The following is a 19,943-nucleotide window of genomic DNA, read 5'->3' on the forward strand; positions in this document are numbered from 1 at the left end:
CTAGAGAAATTTAATTATGGATTCTGTGTGTTCATTTGAAAATATTTTTTTTTCTCTAAGGGAAAAAAGATGTTGAGCAAATAATACTATATTTAGAACAGAACGTACTTACTAAAATTATAGCTGTACCAACAGATAAATAAACATAAACTAGTAGCATGAACCATTAATGAAAGATAAATCGTATGAAGGGAAATGACAAATGTTTACAGTTTTGGCAGGATTTAAAACAGGGCATGTCTCCTTATATACAGCAACTGTTTTAACAGCTGCTTTTTTTTTCCCCTCCCCTAAATTATTTCAGGTTTTTGAGTCATGATGCAAGAATCTGGGACTGAGACAAAAAGTAACGGTTCAGCCATTCAGAATGGAGCGAGCGGTGGCAACCATTTACTAGAGTGCAGCCTACGGGAAGTGAGATCAAACGGCGAGACACCTTCAGTTGAAATTGGGGCTGCAGATTTAACACATCTTCAGCAACAGCAGGTACTGTAAGACATATTACAATTTTCCTACTTACAGAAAAAGCATGAAGCATTTAACCCCCCCCCCCCCCCCCCCAAACCCTTCACGTTTGCCAGTCAGAGGATGCTTTCAGGACCTGCCTACAACATTCTGTACATTTTTTGTCTGTAGAGGATTGCGATCGCAATGTAAAGAGAAACGTTAGACTTTTTTTTCCGGAGTTCTTTTTAAATCGTTCCCTGGCAATACCCGAAGATCAGGGCCCGAGTGTGTTGAGTCTGGTGGCAGCGATTGGGTGAACCGCTGTATACAAATAACTGGTTTCCAAAATATGTCACTGGGTGGAAAATACACTAATGCTAAGTTTTGTTTTTGCAACAATTTTTAATATAACCTAGCAACCTCTATCAACAGAATGTTTTCTATTAGCGAGAAATGCTGTGGAGGTATCTGCTGTGGCAAAACTTTGGAGTAAATAAATAAATAAAGCGCGCGTCAGGGCTCTCTTCAATTCAGAAGAATCGCAACAAAATTATGCCTTAGCCTTTCCCTTTGTATTTTAATTAGTGTATTTTCTGGGAAGTGACTACGTTCACCAGTGTGAATTATCCGTATAATACATTTTGTCTTTTTTCTTTTCTCTGATAAAATTTTGCAACTCTCTGAGGAAATTTTACACTGGAGTGCTGGGCATGTATCATTAACGTGTTTGGGAACAAAGGCTGCAGTTGAGCCGTCGTGAATACACTTAGGCCTACCCCTCACTTCTCTAATGCAATAAGCATTCTTCAAACCTTTTAAATAAGCGATTGGCAGCTGGTTAAGACTCCCCTAAGCGTACAGTGATCTTTTTAGCAGGTTGTTGTGGAGAAGAAAAACGTGCACTCAAAAACAAAGCAAACTGCGGGCTTGTGGAGGAGCAAGGGACCCCGTTTGCCAACCTAAGACAGAAAGCTGCCGTAATGAAACAAGTCAGAAAAATGGATGATACTAAATGCATAGATTTGGGTTGTTTCAATCATTTTCATCCTACAGGTTTTTACTTGAAGTGAGAATACCATCAGTGAGAAAATCACAGCCATGCTGAATTCATTACTGCAGTAGTCACACAAAACCACGGATAAAATTTCAATAACTGCAGGCCACAGTTGAGTAAACAGTTGCACTGAAACTTAATTCCTGTTGACTTTTCCCTCATTCTTCGCCAGGGGCACATTCTGATTCGTAGTGCAAAGACAACAGGGGTTACAGCTTTGATTAATATAGGACAGTAGAAGAGGATTGGAACAGTAAAATATGTTCAACACAAAGGTCTCTCCTTAAAAAGGCTTCATATCAAAACGAGTTAATTACACTGCCTTTTCCATAGGAGCACTATGGAATTTTCCAGCGCTGGTGCCTGCCTGCTCTGAGCAGAGAGGAGCCGAGGGAGCACACGGGCACGCTGCGGGGCACGGCCCAGCAGCAGGGTGCAGCCCTCCGCTGCGTCCCTCCTGCTCCCAGCTGCTTCTCCGTAGCCATCCAGAGGGCTCTCGCTGCCTTCCATCGCGCTGTAATCTCGCATGTAATGCGTTGTGGCATTCACCAGCCGCTCGTTCGATTAAAGAGGGGCACAGATTCCTCCCCAACTGGGTCCTCAGCCCTCCCCTGGTGCCCGGCACAGCTGGGGCAGGGCTGCCTGCGGTGGGCTCCGCGGGGCTCCGCGTTTCGCCCCTAGTTTATTTCTCCTCTGCCAGCACAACAAACGTGTTCGCTTAGCTCGCTTTCCTCCAAGTGCCTAAAAGACCTTTATGTTCTGCGTTTGAATTCTGCTCTTAATTGGTTTTGATGACTAACTTTTCCATGGAGTTATCTTTTAAAGAGCAAGTTGATTGCAAAGTTTGAAACACTTATTGAAAAAAAAAAAAGATAACAACAAAAGGGTAACCAGAGCCAGCATAAAAATATCAATCTTTGTGTTTGGAAAATATTTTTAAATGCTGAAAAGAAGAAAAACCCGTTGTTTTCAGACAGCTAATGCAAGCATTTACAGATACACATACAACATGGAGCATAATGTTTAGATGTTTCTCCATATACAACATATGCTCTCAGGTCACTTAACAGAATGCGTTCCACAGAACGCTTCTTCAATACAAATGAATGAGTTCTGAATTAAACAGCTATTTCTTAAGAGCATTTCATTCAAATCTTTTCTTTTTGCCACCTGGCACTTGTTTTGTCTGAAAAAAAAAATCAGCGGCGGGTAGTTTGAGCTCGGCTGTTGTGGGTAGCGATGTATTCCGGGGCTGAGCAGTGGGACGTGGGCTCGCAGTGGCTCGTCTAACGCATCTGTGCTGAGTTTTGGTTCACATTTTTTGGTAAATTTATGAATTTATGAGAACTAATAGCTTTGTTACTTTGAGAAAGGAAAACAAATGCTTCACATTTTTTAGGAAGTTTTAATGGCTTTACAAACTTGTAAATATTTTAGCATGGAAAACTGTGGAGCACCGCAGATGTTCCTGTGTTGGAAGGAACAGCACGCGGTGCGAACTCTCTTGCTCTAAGTGCAGGGAGGACTCATAGGACGAGTTTTACTTCCGTGTCATCTCAGGGTGAGTGTGCCATGCAAGAAGACAGAGGGATGTTAAATTATTTAGTATTGTCGATCTTCTAAAATGCCCTGTTAAGTGGGGAGTAGAGAGTGTGGAGACCAGTTCTTCTAGATGTAACAGCACATAGCTCAAATGGATGTCTGTGTTTGTAGTCACGAAGATACTTTTCAGAGAGCAAAAGCAATACAAGTGGCTTCTCAGGGACAGTGTGTCTTCGGTAGGGGTGAATAAACACGGAGATAGGTGTAGGAGAAATCACTCCCAGAACCAGTCTAAAAGGGAAGGAGAGCTTTCCCATGGTATTTTGGCACCTCCTGAGGGGGAGAGAGGCTGCCTTCCCCTTGCCGCTGACACGTCTGGCAGCCAGTGGTCGGCACCTTACAGGAATGAATGGGTCACGTCCGAATTTGGTGGAGAGGGCAGGGTTTTGGTGACCTGCCTGGAAAACCTGGAATTGTCACCTGGGCCATCAGGCTTCCTATAAAGGGACCAGAAACGGGCATTTGGCATGGGGTCAGGCAGCAGGGCTCAGCAGCTTGTTCCCGAGGCGCCAGGACCAAGGGACGGGGCTGAAAACGTGGGAACAGGGCTCCAGGCAGCATCGGATGGCTCTTGGGCACCGTGGAAAACCTCTGGGAGGTGCCGAGTGGGTGTCGGAGTCAGCCACGAGCCGCAAGCCTGTAATGAGGGGGTGACGTGCTACCGGGGAGTGATAAACACAGGCTCGTGGGGACGAGCTGCCTTTTAACATACATGATCACAGCATTAGTTGCTTCAGTGGTTTCTGACGTCTACTCAAACAGAAGGCTTGATACCTCGGTTCTAGTCAGTTCTTTTTTTATATAGTTTATAAAATATCATTTATTATGGTTTATTTTTATCCTTGGGACTATTCATTAAAGTGTTCTTCATGTTGTTAGAGAAATCAGAATGTGGATTGAACAAAGGGGGTGATTATCAAGTTGAATTCTGATGTACAGCAGCAAGACACCAAATGCTGCGTTGCTTGGTGGCAGAAATGCAAACCTCTCCACATCAATAGCAAGATCCACTTTGATACCCTAACTTCAAGTACTGCCCCGCGAGTATATAACTCGGTATCTTTTGTCTAATCCAGAATGCTTTTGAACTTTTAGGAGGTATGGCTTTAATAGTAATTTGTTGACAGATTAGCTACAGAGATTGCAGAGAGTTTATTTTGCAGAACTGGCAGGCTCGTATCAGTGTTCTCTCAAGGAAAAAAACACACATTGCTGTTTTGCAATTGCTTGCATTTATTGACAACCTGCGCTGAGCAGGCAGAATTGGAATGTTTGTATAATGTAAACCTATAGCTTGTCTGATGAAGTGTAGTGTACTCTTAGGTGGTGCATAGATTGTTTGATAAAAAGGGTTACAAGGTGACTGTGTTTATGACAAACTGGAATAGCAATCAAAATGCAACTGGTACAAGAAGGAAGTTTATATAAAGAATTGTAGGGAAGTTTCTTTTCTTCACTTTTGTCTTTGAGCTGAACTATACTGTAATTATGAAGTGTCGTTTTGAACTTTCCGAGGAGCTTAGACAAACACCATTTTTGCTCTGTGTCCACAAAGTAAGGAAAGGATTTTTCCTTGGAAAAAAAAAAAGATGGCATTACATATAATTTTTAGTGCCTCCTGTTTTGTATTTTTTACGCTTTTATTAATTGAATGCATACAAATGAAAAATTCAGTGTTGTTCACGTATGTGAGGCAAAAAAAAAACATAGACATCAAAAATCTGGACTACGTTCTGGTATCTGTACCAAAGTCAACAACTTCCTCACAATTAGTCTCACCGACTGTAGTTGCGGTGTTTGTGGTATCAATGTGAAGATGTCACAGTTTGGCCCTTTAGAGCAGTAGATGTTTTGAGAAACATTGAGCTGTGAAGTGTTAGATTGAAGAAAGCAAACTCCAGAGGGAATATGTGGTTTCTTCAGATTTTGTTCATGTCCAGGGAGGGGGAGAAAGTACGAGAAATGGAGGGTTCGGCGTATTGTTGAGAGGCTGCTTTAATTGGGTAGATCAAAAAGAAGATTAGACTGGAAAGAATTCTGAATGTATCACAGTATAAATTGAAGTAATGCTATGATACTATTTTAAATAAGTTGCTGAGCTTCATCTTATTTCAAAAAACCCGTGGGGAAGGGTTACAAGCTGCATCAGGAGTTTTATGGTCCCATTGATCATGATGTGGACTTATCTCTTCAGAACAAAACTGCTAAACCAGATCCTAGATAAAGTCTTTGTTTCATATTGACATAACTGGGTTAGACCAAATTTGTTTGTTAGACTTTAAGGGAGCGTCCATGTTGAGTCATTTTGTCCAAGGAGACATAAAGCCTAATTATTAAACTGCTGTTGCTATCGAAGGAGCCATTTGAGGGTGTAGTTTAAACTACATCCAGGTTATTGGGAACGTGTCTGATTTTGTATTGTAGTACACCGATAATCGATGATCACAGCGTCGTGAAAAGATTGCTGCATTTGTAGGGCTTGTGCTGTTTCATCGGGGAATGTGAAAAACAACTTTATGGTAACTTGGTGTTTTTATCGTTCAGACTTTTCCCTCAAGTTCTCCGATCTCCCAACATTGAGCAGAAGGTGACATGATGTCTTTTTAGTCATTCAAATCTAATAACTTTTAATCTGAAGGTTAAGTAGTGAGATATAAACTAAGAGATGATAATATCAATTTTATGTTCACTGAAGGGCACAATATACCTCTTTCTAGTAGGGGGAAAATTGTGCGTAAAATGTCTTTTGCTTTTCAATGGAAAAGCTGTGGCTCTGAGAGCTTAGGAATGAAGCAGTGCTGGAAAAATTAAATAAGTTTTAACGTAGGCTGGCTACCTTGCCTGGATTTTAGAATCAATGATTTTTTTCCTTAATAATTCAATTTTTAGATCTCTTGTCAATGAACCATGCTGAGAACATTCATGCGGCATTCTCTATCCTCACTATTACTAATGCCTTTGTTATAACTACTTATTGACATCAACAAGCCTTGAATCTTCTCTAAGTGCTGAAGGGTAAGGGGAAACTACCACTTTGTTGCGCTTGCTGAGATTTTTTTTTTGCCTCGGTTTTGTTTTATTTTGCTTCTAAGGTCTTTTACAAATAACTGCATAAATCTTGAGTCCTCAGAGCACCTTGACATTGGCACCCAGGGCTCTGCAGTTGTGTGTGCGTGTACAAGCATGTACCTGCAGAAGCCGGGCCATTAGACATGTAACCACCTGGGTTATGTGCACATCCAAATCTTCAGACTGGGGATGTCTATTTCTGTATTTATTTATTTTTTTATACAATAGTTGCTTTTACTGGTAACTTAAAGTCATGTAGTAATTGCTTGGGTTTCTGCGGGCTCTTTGAAGAGCTGTAACTTCTGAAATATGTTTGCCGGTTTGTTTTTTAACCTTGCATCTCATGCAAAAAATCAGCAATGGTATGTTTGTTCCCAGCTGTTTTCGTAGGTGTGCTCTCTACCCCTGTATTTGCTTATGCTTACTCATAAGCAAAAAAGTTACACATTCAGGAGTTCTGTTTAGGGAAACTGCACAAAGGAATGCTTCAAAGCTTTTAACCAGCACATGTGTCTGCTGAGAAAGACAGTCAGTAGACACCAGATACAAATTAAAAGTCTATTTCTAATGATTGATGTTACTTAAATTATTGGAGGCTGTTCCTCCTCCATTGATCTTCAGGCTTAGGGGTTATCTAACAAACAGTGCAAACAATCCTGTGGTACAGCAAGCTTAAATGGCAGCGTGCCTCTTAAGGTGTCAAGAAGACTTTAATTCGTACAAAACTTCCCTGCTGGGGCCTTGATGTCGCAAGATGCTAAAGCATGTGCCTCGATGTGGGCACATCAGTCGTCGTGGTGAGGTCACCGGTATGGCTCCTGCCTGTAAACCTGGGAACGTGCTCGAGTACCTTCCTGAATGAAGCATTAATAATTGCCCTCTAACAAGAAGTTGCATGCATTGCTGGTATTTTAAAAGCAATTCAACTTTATTTGGGAGCGTGAGTTGCGTGTAGGGGGATTGCTTGGCAGTGCCTTAGGAGCTGATTTTCACTAGCGGGGCTGTCGATTTCGGTGGAGTTTTTGTCTGACTCGAATAGATTTGAATGAGAGCAGAATGAAACGCCACGGTTTCCTCTGTTATGTTCTTTATCCTGTGGAGCTTCATTGGGTATCACAGCAAGTGAAAAGAATATCCGCAGTGGTGTTGTAATTTATAACAGTAATGTTGTAAATAAAGATTGGGATTCAAAGGAAAACGCAAAACTCGTGAATACTCTTCATGAGTTTATTTAACTGCATAGCACCCCATTAATTAAAAAAAAATTAGCAGAAGGTAATTTTTGGATGCTTCGTGTAAACAGTGACATTCTATAATGACAGTTTTTCAGGATGAGTGTTGCTTGTTTTGTTGCTACATTCTGCATTTGTTAGCCAGGCTCACTGCGTTTTCAAAACATAAAATGTATTTGTAACCTGTTTTAAATAGTGCAAATATACCTTTTTTTCTTTTTCTTTTTCCCTATAAAAGCCATATATTGTATCTGTAGAGCGTCTGTAAAGTCAGTGTCATGTGTCAGACATTTCTGAAGCCTGGGGCCAGTGGCAGCTTTATTACAAGTTGGGGTTTTCAATTTATTTTTAATCATATTTCTTCTTTTTCTTTTAAGATCTTTTTTTTTTTTCTTTCTGGGCTCCTGAAAGTAAGGCTTGTAAAGAGAGGGTTGGGGAGAGTTTGGCTATTTAATCTATCTGGCAACGTGTTGCAAAACTCATCAGCGCGATCCTCCCGTTCGCCCCCAGCCCTCGGCAGAGGTGCATGCTCGCAGGCACATGGAGGAGAGTGATGCAAGACGTGGCTATAATTTCTCGTGTTCTGCGTGCTGACATGATCTTGATTCTCATTTAATGATTGTAAGGATTGAGGGCTGGGATTGTTACAGACAAACATCACCGGACATACGGGTGCTCAGGAGACGCTTGCATGCTTGGAGATGGGTTAGTTTTGCTTGATAAAGAATTGTATTTCCCATTTCGGGTAGCCTCTTTTGATCAAGCTTCAAGGCTGAACTAATTCTTATAGGCTTGTTGTGGGCCTTCTTACCCTATTAGAGGAAATAAGCATGTTTTTGAAAGGATTTTGTTCTTTTCTAGCAAGAGACATCATTATTGAGGGGCACGACACAAATGTTTCAAATTTGGAGATGCAGAGCAAGGTCACAGTTTGCCTCCAGAATCTGAAGTAATCAGGATTTTATTTCAGATAAAACCTCTGGGGCTGATACTTAAAAAACACAACTTTTAACTGGCATTACGCAATTTGCTATGGGTTGCTTAGCCAAATATTTGTGTATGGGGCTTTTTTTCTTTTTTCTTTTTTTTTTTTTTCAAAAGACTTGCCAAAGTTCAGGTGGGATTTCAGGCTTTAACAAACTCTACCTGGAAATTAAATGCAGGAAAGGAAGGGCAAAAAAATCTTGCCTGCTTGAATTAAAGTGATCACAAGCTAAAGGAATGTGGTAGTTGTTAATGTGGTCGGATGAAGTTTTCCTTAAAATTTCCTTCTTGTTATCACTGTTAGCAAAAAAAAAAAAAAAAAAAACACGCCAGGAAAGAACTAGCATAATGCAGTAGGGCCACTGACTGTCTGACACTCCTGCTTTTTACTCCTGATTTTAGTAATCAGTCAGGTGTGTGCTAAAAACCTGGTAGGCTCTGAAGGCAGAGGGTGGATCTTCCCTGGTACCTGGTGCCATCCTTAACCAGCAGCCGCCCCACGCCTCGGGGTGTGGCTGCTCTCAGGTACGAAGCTATAGGGCACTTGTGTTTTTAAACCATCATCGTTTCATAGTTTTGTTTCCACATAATTAAGTGATTCATTAGAGGAGAAAGGTCAGACATGGGGAAGGATGAATGGGGCTGGTTAGGGAGCAGTGGGACCCAGCGTCCTGCAGGATCAGCGAGAAGTAAAATGGGATGGAGTTCTCGTGCATGGGAGAGCTTCTGCAGTCCGTCTCAGCCGTCCCCAAGAGACTTTCTCTGGTGTCTGCTTAAAGGGGATGCTTGATCCAAATTTGATCTGTCCTAGGAAAAGCTCTGTTTGGGGTAGAGGGGCTGTCATATATGGTTACTTCGTTGTACCGCGTTATGTACCCGCTCCTGTCCTGTGCCAGTCCTTTTAGAGCTCAGAGAAAGACAGACAAGTGTGCGTGGAAAGCATCTGCTGGAGATCTTGTTGAAAAGCCTACAACGTTTTTGACGAAGAGGCCGGATAAGGCCCTGTTCTCTCTCCGTCGTTACTAACCGTACCCTCGCAGGCTCTGCAGGTGCAGTGTTTTATTTGGTAGGTTTCGTGCTGCGGTGCGTAAAACTTCCCACTGGGAACGTGTGGCACGTGGTGTGTGCGTGCAGAGCAGGTCGGCGTGGGGAAGGCAGCAGCTTGGGTTTGTATCCCGCGTGGCAGCTCGCGTTTGGAGGCAAGGACAGGTAATCGTGGGGCGCTCTGTGGCTGGAGGAAGGCAAAGCAGGCGGCGTGCCGGCCGGCAGAGCTGGCCGTGGCGCTGGGCTGGGGGTGAAGTGCTTTCTGTGCGGTCCCGGGGAGCGTTCGTTGCAGCTCAGCCTCCCTAACCCTGCCTTCTCCTGCCCGCCTGTCCAGAACTCTTCTGTCTGGGTAGGTGTGCTGGTTTCTTCCCAGCCGTCATTCCAGACTTGTTACTTGGGTGGCGGAAGCTCAGGGGAAACGGTCTGCTTCCCCTAGCTTCAATGCTATATTACAGGTCCTAAAGAAAAACCCTCCAAGCCAGTAAACAACAAAAAGCAGACTTATCTTTTATGGTGTTCCTGAAACAAATGTAGGGTTATAACAGTAAAGCAGGTTTTATTAAATCTAGGCGTGAATCCATATCGAAGAAATAATCCACTGCCTCCTTTCAGTTTCTTGTCTTTTTAATTAGTGCTGGCAATGGGATTGTTAGCTTTTAAGGTATGGTAAATACGAGCCTATTAATATTATTGAACGCAACACTCAACAAGGTGCAGGCAATGCTGGTAACTGTAGGTGTTTTATGGAGAAGCTAAAAGCAGGCCGTTTTCTCTTCGACAAATCTTCCTTTACAGCGCACAGAGGTGACACCGCGACGGGTCACGGTCCCCCGGCACGCGGAGCAGCCGTCCTGGGTGGGTGGCACAGGACCCCCCGTGCACCAGCCCAGCCTGACGCTGCAGGCCTGAGCCCCTTTGCCCAGCGTGGCAAGGCTTGGGAAGTTCAAATAGTTCTTTCTTTTCCTTGAGAAATGATTCACCAATTCCTCCAATTAAGGAGGAGGCTTTTTGAAGTGTTTTACACTTGGTTCCAGCCTTTTAACTTGGGCAAGGACTGGATTATAGGGGTTTAGCAGTGATTAGCTCTGTTTACAGTATTTTCTGTGCTCTGAAAGGTATGGTGTTTGCTTTGCGGAGGGGTTTTATTTTTCAGAGTTCCCGTTGACCACCTGCTTTTTTTTCCTAATTGATTACAAGGACAATTGCTCGGCATAATAAATAAAAGATATGGTCTACCAAGGCTGTGTCATAAGGCCTGCATGACAAAGATTCATAAACCGCGAGCAAAAATACGGGCCTTTCCCTGGGGGCAGGGAAGTGCGTGCCGTGTTCCTGTCTGCGGATCCTTCCAAGGGCACCGAGAGCCCACGGCAGGAGCTTTTCCAGCAGTGGCTGACGGCCTCACCGGGTGCAGCGGCGACATCTCAAATCAGGGCAGGGTCTTCCATCAGGATGCTTCTCCCCAGTGCCTGACCAAATGCTTATCCTGCGGGTAAACCCTCTTACCTCCTGTGGAGCCTGTAACAGGCCTGCAAGCAGATCGTCTCCTCCCTCTTTACAGCAGCCTTTTTCATGTAGCAACATCTGAATGCTGTTTCCATGTTTGTGCCCTTCATCTCCTCAGAACTTAAGCGGTCCTAGCTCTGACTGTGTAACTTGTATTTTCCAGACCTGTGATCGTTCTGGTCACTGTCCTCCGGACTCCGCAGGCAGTCTGTGTTCCTCTTGGCTTGTGGTGCTCAAATGACACGATCCTCCAGCTGACGTCTTGCTGCAACAAGTGGAGACAACAAATTTCCCGGTGTCTGACTTGCAGGCGATGCTCCTGTTTATGCACCTGACTGTGGTGCATGCTATTTTTGCAACAGCATGACCCTGTTGACTCATGTTCAACTTGTGATCCACTGTAATCCCTAGACTTTTTTTTTTTTCCTGAGGAAGTGCTGTGTAATTAGTTGTTTTCTGTGCTGCATTGCAAAGTTTGGGTATTCCAGCTGAATTGCAGCACTGTAGATTTATCTTTAATAAATGCCATCCAATTTTTTTTTTTACCAACAGTTGCTCCACTTTCTCCACTTTGTCCTATACCAGCTTAGCAATCAGCCCCAATGTAGTATCACCGACAGATTTTCTCTCTGTTCCTTCATCGATGTGTTTCATAAAGGATTGACTTCGTCAGCATGCATTTGCTACCTGCTTTGATTCTGAGTGAACCGTGGATACATACGAACCACATACAGTAATTTTGTTAAGAATATGTTTTCCTAGCTTGCAAAAGAAAACATCCTCTGAGATACTACCAGAAGTCTTTACAGCCAAAATACAGGACTTCTGCTGTTTTTCCTCTGTTCAAAGACGTACCGAGGCAAACATTTTTTCCCCTTGCTTTTAAAAGATTACTTGCATCTTGGACGGACCTGATGTCTGCACTTGACATTCAAAACAGCCTAGTTATTCAAAACAACCTGTCTCTCCTTCAGTGAGCAGGACAGAGCACCGGGAAGAGCAGCCAGCCAGCACTTCGCTTGTTCCAGGCTTTTTGCAGCTATTGCACCAATTAACTACACTAATGAAAACGGATATTGTTGGAATCTTATTAACTATGTAGCCCATCCCACCCAAACTTCAAACAGTTGCAGGTGAAAAGTGTTTGCAGGGACTCAAAAAATCCAAAATTCGAGATCTCATTTAACAGGTTCTCCCAGTGGCAGCTCGAACTGGATTTGGGTAAAAGGAGTGCAGCAGGAGGGATGTGCCTGGAGAGCCCTCACAGTAACCCGTCCTTATTTCTTCTACATGTGTGTCTATCTCATTTCATCTATTGGTTCTTCCAGAAGCACGATCTTAGCCCAAGGAAGTCTCTCTTCTGTTGTGTTCAGGCCAGAATCTGGTCTCAGCTGTCTATCTTTACCACACATCATGTCCCTCCATCTTCTCCGTCTTGTATCAGATTGTCCTTGGAGCAAAAGATGAGCAAATGTGTGTGTCTTCCCGTTTAATTGCATATGTCAATGATAAATCTTCGGAGAAGACTCGAGCCACATGTTTCTGGGTTAGGCTGCCTCTCCATCTGTATCCTGATCCCTGTCCTTCATCAGTCGCTAAAATCTGAAGGACAGAAGGGAAGGAGTGAAGGTGTGCGTGTGCTTAAAGACCCATTTCATGTCTAGCGCACAGAGGCCGTGCAGAACCCCCCGATAACAACCGCCATAACCCTGCCTCTGTCATTTGGAGGCCACTGCTCCTGCCTTTGCCAAGTCTCTGTCGTCCACAAGACAAGACATCTGCAGTGCATTTGTTTAAAGCAGGGAGATGACAGGCGCTGAAACAGATGTTGGAAAACAGAGCAGCAAAAGGCCTGCGCTAAGCGAAGAGCCCGTCGGGTCTGAGCTGTTTGATGCTGATGGCGGCGTGAGCTGACTGCTCCTTCAGAGTGGGCTGAGCAGGGAGATCCCTCTGGTAAGAGACGTGCTTTGCCAACACGCGGAGCCCCCTTTGTCGCCGCACCTTTTCAGATGTGCCTAGGGAAAGCACAGGGAACGGGATCATCGCTCAGCCCCCCGTAGATGAGTAAGGCTCTTGCTTCTCCAGGCTGAATCGATTCCTGATTAGGGCCTGAACCATTGGAAAGCATCAAGAGCGTGGCTTGGCATCCAACAGCCAATATCACTCATTAGTTTGAATGAAAAGCCTCTGTGCAGGCTTTATCAAAGCTGCGGAGAGCTTTCTCGTGATCAACATAAAACAATATTCCACCTGAAACCTCTGCACCACGTTGCCATATAAAAGCAGCTAATGTCTAGTGATCCTTGGTATACGAAGCAGTTCAGGTTTATCACGAGCTGACAGATTGTGCTTTGACAGCAAAGAATCCCTTTCGTACCTGCTCTCGTGTTTCCTAAGACCAGCTTTCCACCTTCTCTGATCTTGTCTTTGGGAGCTGATCTCCTCGCCCTGGGAAGATGCAGCTGGTGCTAAATGAGCTCGTGGAGCTGGGGCTGTTTACCTGTTAGTAATCTCGGGCAGGAGGCAAACTTGCTGAATAAGGGAGCCCAACTGATGTTCAGTTCATTCCGTCTCGTTGACAGGAGGCGGATGGAAAACCGGCCCCTACCAGAGGAAAAAATAGTCCTGCGTGGCAGGCAGGGCCTGCCCTCCAGGAGCGACAGGCGCCCCGCGTGTAGGATCGCGGTGGCTAAACAAAGCCACAGCAGCTTTTCAGGAAATCTCTGGCATGCTATCCTGTAACGCGACACTGCTTTTTTTAGTGACACAGCAGCTAGCCGTTGAAGGATTGATCATCTTTCTTGGAGAGGAATGCCAGTTTGTTCCTCTCGAGCCCCTTGAAATCTTCCTATTGAGGATCAGCAGAAGGGCCGACCACTGGCTCGCGGTGCTGGCGAGGTCCTTTAAGGCCAGAGACACACAGGGCAAAGCAACCTCCAGGACTGTGCTGGAGGAAATACTCGAGTGTGGTGCGGATATGCGACAGAATCCTTTGTGTGGACGTTTCTTTAGATTTATGCTCCAAGCATCTCGTTCAGTCCTTACCATATTTCTAACAGCGATATTCCCCGTGCAGCCGGTCGAGGTGGTGGTTGCATCGCACTCGTGTCTCGTTGCCGTGCTTCCAGAAGCCTCTTAAGGATCTGGAATGCCGAGGCCACAAGTGCTGCCCCTTCCTCCAGGGTTAAGATGCGGTCAGGCCCCACACTTGGTGTTTTTCCAGAGCAGGAGGTGCTCCTGTGCCCTGGTGCACCCCAGGTTTGCAGCGGTGGAGGGATCAGCAGCACGCCCGTCACACTCACATGGCACTGCTGATCCTTGTCGTGCATCCAGAGACCACGCTACCCACCGCTACCTTAACCAAGAGGAAGGAGGACAGCATTCTCCAGGCTATCTGAGCTGCTGGCAGATGTGCTATCTGCTAATGAAAGATTGTTCAGCACAATCACATTTTCATCTTATCCTGGTAGAAGGAAGGAAGGGATACATGCCTCTTCTTCTAGTCTGTTTTTCTCCATCTGATTTTTCCTTTGTGATGTTACAGAGACAGGCAGTAGGCAACAACCTTGAAAATCATTACTACCTTGCCCCGGTCTTTACAGGGACTTGAACCATTTACCTAAAGCGTTTTATGAAAGGGCTGGCTCCCATATGTTTGGGTGAAAATCACCGGACTGTGCTGAACCTCCTTTATATCATTACTGTTTATCCAAAAGGATGAAAGGAGGAATGATGCAGGACACCTGGAGGGATGAAGGGAAGGAGAGCTCCTCTGCGCCTGCCCCGCAGATTCCTTACCTGACCAGGTCTTACTGCGCTGCAGATGGACTGCAAAGTTTGCTGCCCAGCCAGAAGAGCCGACAGGCTTCTCTTCTGCCCCCCCGGAGCTGCTGCCACCTGCAGAGGCCAGGAGCTGCGTGGACAAATATTGTTTTCAGGAAGGCTCGGCTGATAGCATCGTTTCGCAGCTGGCACGCGGGGCACTGCGTGGTGTGTCCCGTCCAGCCGCTTCCACTCCCTCCCCAGATGGGCTGCAGGTCATCCCCGTCATCCTGAAACCGCACAGATGTTGTGCAAGTTAACGTCTGCCTGGATTTTGAGCGGAACGTGGGAGTGGAGGGAAGTAGGGTACGTAAGGATGGATTTGCTCCTCAAAAATGGGTAAACAGTGAGGAATCCATTAGGTGTAAAAGACCCGTTGTTATTATTTAGAAGTGTATTGTTCCCAGGTCTGTGCTTACTGTTCTGAAGCTGGCTTTTGGTGCCCCTCAGGTCATCCTGCAGCGCTAGCTTTGGCCTCAGCCTTGTTTCGCTTTCCTAGGCTTGGATTTCCCCCGTAGCTGTTTTTCCCCGCACTGCGCAGAGACGCGCCTGGGGAGCTGGTGGGACCCCGAGTGTCCGCGCCCGTGCCCGGTGGTGGCCCAGGGAAGGCCGAGGGAAGATTTAGGGGTTTTGCCACGGTAACTGAAAGCACAGATTGTCTTTGCTCCCGTGTTTCTTTAGATGAAGCAAGGGGAGAAACCTCCCTGAGTCAGGAACGCAGCACGTTCAGGGAGAGGAGTTTTCTGCCCAGGTCCGAGCAGATCGAGTTGAAAGAGGTCAGCGCCGTGCCTCGCGTGAGCAGCGTTTGTTCCGGGCCTTAAAACGAGAGATGCCGGTGAGATTGTTACGCTGGGAAATATTAATAAATAATTGATCGATAGTAGAAAAGGACTCTTCCTGTAAATAAACTTCAGTGTAATTAATAGCTCTGTCTTTTCAGTGGCGTGCATGCAAACGAAGCTAGGGATGCAATTAATGTGTCGGGAGCCTGAAGGACATCTGCAGATAAGGGTTAAACAGTCTATTGAAGCTGAACTTGTGAACCTGCTGCAACTGCTAGACTTGTTTGTTTCAATAAAACTTTTGTCTCTGCTGTGTACATATTTTACAGCATGTGTCTCTCATTCTGCAGGAAACACTTAAAGTCAGGTTTTTAATATAATGTTGGTAGCAAAGTATGAAGGACAGAGGAGGTAACAGAGAAGGCAAGTTGCTAATGCAAAAGCAGTGTACTGAAAGTCACTTTTATTTCTTATTTATAATCTACATGCACACTCTGGATAATAGATGACAACGCTCATTCAGTACTTTAACTTCAAAGCAGAGAGAAGGCATGGATGACAGAGCTGGGAGCTGGAACACAAAGGTACTAACAACAAGAGGAAAAATGCCTGTTTACTGGATTGCATTTGTTAGCACGCTGTCTTCAGATATTGTTCCCCCAGGAATAGTGAGAATATGTGCTGCACGAACAATGATTTAACATCTGAAAATGGTACTTAAAGAGTTTTCTGTCTGGTAGTAATGTGATGAAGGCTTCTGAATGGAACCTGGGGACTTCATTTCTTCTATTTATCTATATGTCTCTCTGGTTTTAGTCAGCGGTAATTGCATATTTAACCCCTTAAATAGGTTTAACCCTCTCAGCACCAACTTTTTTTTTTTTGATCTCATGTCTGCTTTTGTTACACTACAGCTGTGCCGCCTGCATTCCTTGCCAAAAAATCAGAAAGACAAAAGGGATTTTGGAGAAGTCGTGGCCAGGGAAGTGCATCGAGAATAATGCCTGGCTCCACCTCTGTTGCTCCCTTTTCCTCTTCTTCCTTTTTTAAGGAAAGCAGTAGATAATAGCAACCAAGGAAAGTGTTTTAATGGGATTCAGTACAGCTGGGAGCCTTATAGCAGAGAATGAGAGCAAGAAAGAGAGCTGTAATGAGGGGGGAAGTAGCAGATAGGGCAGTAAATCAACAGTATAAATTTGCTGCTTACTTCAGCACTCTACTTCTTTGCATCTTTCTCAATTAGCACTTGTTCTGGGGGGCTTGCTTAATAGCTTATGTGAAACAAATATTAACATAAATTGTTTAATTATATCAAAATCTTGAATTCCTCCAAGACGAAAAATTGTTTTTAGCTATGAGTACATCTGCAATAAAACACTATCTAGTTAAAGTAAACGAGCTCTAAGGAAAGCCATAAGATTGTAGCCGAGCTACTTTTACAGTTTATTTTCATGGTATTTAAATTATGATACCAGTGGGTATTTTTAATTAGTGCCTCTTTAAAGTGTGCACTTGTCTACATAAGCCATTTTGGCAAATTTGACTCATTCATACAGTGGTTGCTGTAAAAGAGGCCAGCACAGCCTGCAGGAATTGGAATTAAAAGTTTCTGCAAGCTGTTGTCGACATGACCACATCTCATTAACTTAAAAAATGGAGATTATTTGCCTGAAAGCTTGATTTGACTAACAGTAATCAAATATTAGACTCAGTGGAGAAGGAGGAGGGAAAAAACAGCTTCACTGTTGTGATCTATATCCTTAAGTGTTGTTTGGTTCACTTTAAATAGCGATGTCATATTTCTGCTGTGACAAACATAACAGGGGAAAAAATAATAAGACATATGGCTTTGTGAATAATCCAGGGTTAGTTCTATTTTACATTCTGACACAACTATTTACCAAGTTTACCGAAGATAAATATAATTTCTCTGATGATTCCAACATAAAGAAGTCAGAATTAATTATCCTGAATAGTTTTGACTGGATTATCGAAGTTTAAATACTGGAAATTGCTTATATCTCATGATGATCTTTATCAGTTGTTAGATAGGCATGAACCTTAAATTTGTACCCTAGGATCATTTAATTGTTTTAACAAAATGCATGATGAGGTAGGCTGCAACATTTTGCATAAAATCAACCAAAATAGAGAAGTGCCTTTCTTACCCTGTGAATCCTTTGAGTGGCTTGTTAAATGAAATAGCCGAGGACAAAAAAGCAACACCTCTTTGTGCAACAATTAGGGTATGGGAAGAGGAAAATCAAAATAGCTCGTGCTCGAGAGGGTAGTAGAGTCAAAATTGGGCATTATGTGCCGGTGTGTTTTCCTGCTCAGCAAAGGACAGTGTCATACTTAGATGGAAGCTGTGGCACACGTTATTAAAAAAAAGGGGGCAGTTAAACAAAAGAAGATAAAGTCTTGTGCCTTTTTATGTCTTTGAACTGAGAACATGTGCTGCATTTTACTAAAGGAACATGAGCCTTGAATGTAAGTAACTGGTTTTTGCATTAGGTACTCCCTGGAGGTAGCAGAAAAATATCATGTCCCTGCATGAAATGCGAATGTGAAATCTACCAGAAAGAAATATTTATGACCATTTTATGCTTGATTAGACTTGGATGACATCTGTTAGAAGACAGGGACTGGACAAAGAGAGAGACGCTCGGGGGCAAATGTTAACAGAGTTGTTTAGATGATGCTGGGGCAGGAGCGTCCATTTACTGCCAGGCAAAACATAGGAATTGTGTTAGCGAGAGTGCAGCTGACAAGAATTCGCTGTGATGGAGACACTGTAAACTGACTGGCTGCAATAGTAAAATGCAGCTGTTGATATTCACCGCACTGCCACGATTTATGGTCAGGTATCTCGGCTAAACACAGATACTGTAACTTCCAGGGAGCAGATGCATTAACAAAGTTATATAAATGTGAGTCAGCTATAAAAAATCGACATCTTCACTTTTTCAAGTTGTTATTCCACCAGGCTGCACATAGACTTGGAAGGACTTTCCAAGAAAAAAAAAAAAAAAAGAAAGCCAGATTTTCTTTTTATTTTCTTGAAGCCTCTGCAGAACAGACTGCTCCGAAGCAATCAACCTGGTTGTTTACTTTCCCCTCCCAGCTTTATCGCTGGGGCTTTTCCCCATGCCGGCTCGGATCCTGCTCTTTTCTCAGTGAAGCCTGGGTCCTGTGCTGCTGCTGCCCCAACCGGGGGCACCGAGCTCGCCGCCAAAGGCAGCGCCGGTGCCAGCACCGAGCCCTCTGCTGATGTAAATCTTTAACTAAAAAGTTGGACAATTAATCAATTGTTAGCCTTTATGTGTTTTTAATGTTCGACTGTTGTTTACCATCTCTGCAGCAAAGGGTTTTATGGCTGGAGGTACAAACACTCGCGTCGCTCTGGGTCTTTTCCCAGCTTTCTTTTCCTGTAAATTTTCTCTGTCTGGAATGCTTATGGGAAATGTTATTTTGTTTTTGTTTGCAACAGCTCTGTTGTTTTGATTTTGTCTGAGTGGTATGGAAAACAGTACGTCACTTGGAGTGGGTGTTTTGTCTATTGGCCATTTGGCTATTGCACATATATTTCTCATACTTACTACATGATGACAAGGGAACCCAAATGGCATAATTTTCCAGTTGATTTTTGCTTTCCAGTTTAATAATAGTGAAAGGAAAACAAAGTTAATAGATACAGCAGTTTTGATACTGCTCACATGCTGATAGATGCCTTTGGATTTTTTTTTTCCCTGTGGTTACGGATCTATTTAGACAAAGGTCAGATTAATGCATATATCAGTTTCTATAATAAACTGCGTAAGGATTATGTTACCCATTTTGCATACAGTTGTGGAAAACTGTAATTTAAGTACCCAAGCCCATAAAAGGGTAATAAACAACTTCAGTATCATCAATATGATTAGTTTAGGGTACTTTTTACTGATTGTTAGGCAGTGCATAACAGAAGTAGTAGCAGCAGATGCCTTTTAATTGAAAAATGATCTGAAATAAATTTTGCACTTGAAAAGAGAACACAGCCTTCTCCATATAACTGTTTAGCCGAAAAGATTTGAGTGTAAGATACACCGATTCTTGCCTAGTATTTACCATGTTGGGGAGAGAATACTGAAAGGCTACAGAATGCAGCTTTAAGACCAGATAATTTTTATGTATAGTACAGAAATATAAAATGGAAAGTATGATTAATTTTTCAATTTCTCTCTGCAGATATCTAATAATTGTGCCCATGGACTGCCAAAGGCTCCCATTAAAGATTTAAAATGCAAAGAAAGGTAGAATCAAAAAGATGGTATTTTGGATTAAATAATGTAAAATAACTGTAGGGCAATAGCAAAGTGAAAAGCTATTGGCAAAATAAAAGCGTGGTGTCAACTATCCTTG

The 19,943-nt window shown here is 43.6% G+C and overlaps 1 protein-coding gene across 22 annotated transcripts in view; it reads left to right on the forward strand.

The window, feature by feature from the left end:
- Positions 1-19,943, forward strand: part of FOXP1 (forkhead box P1) — a 384,485-nt gene that overhangs the window by 222,722 nt on the left and 141,820 nt on the right. For all 22 annotated transcript variants that reach the window (XM_080606041.1, XM_080606022.1, XM_080606050.1 and 19 more), the window contains one exon: positions 305-486. In XM_080606041.1, coding sequence (XP_080462167.1) covers positions 316-486 — 171 coding nt within the window. In that variant the 5' untranslated portion in view covers positions 305-315. The remainder of the gene's footprint in view (positions 1-304; positions 487-19,943) is intronic.

Source organism: Anser brachyrhynchus (genome assembly GCF_964034855.1).
Source record: "Anser brachyrhynchus genome assembly, chromosome: 10".
Lineage (NCBI taxonomy): Eukaryota > Metazoa > Chordata > Aves > Anseriformes > Anatidae > Anser > Anser brachyrhynchus.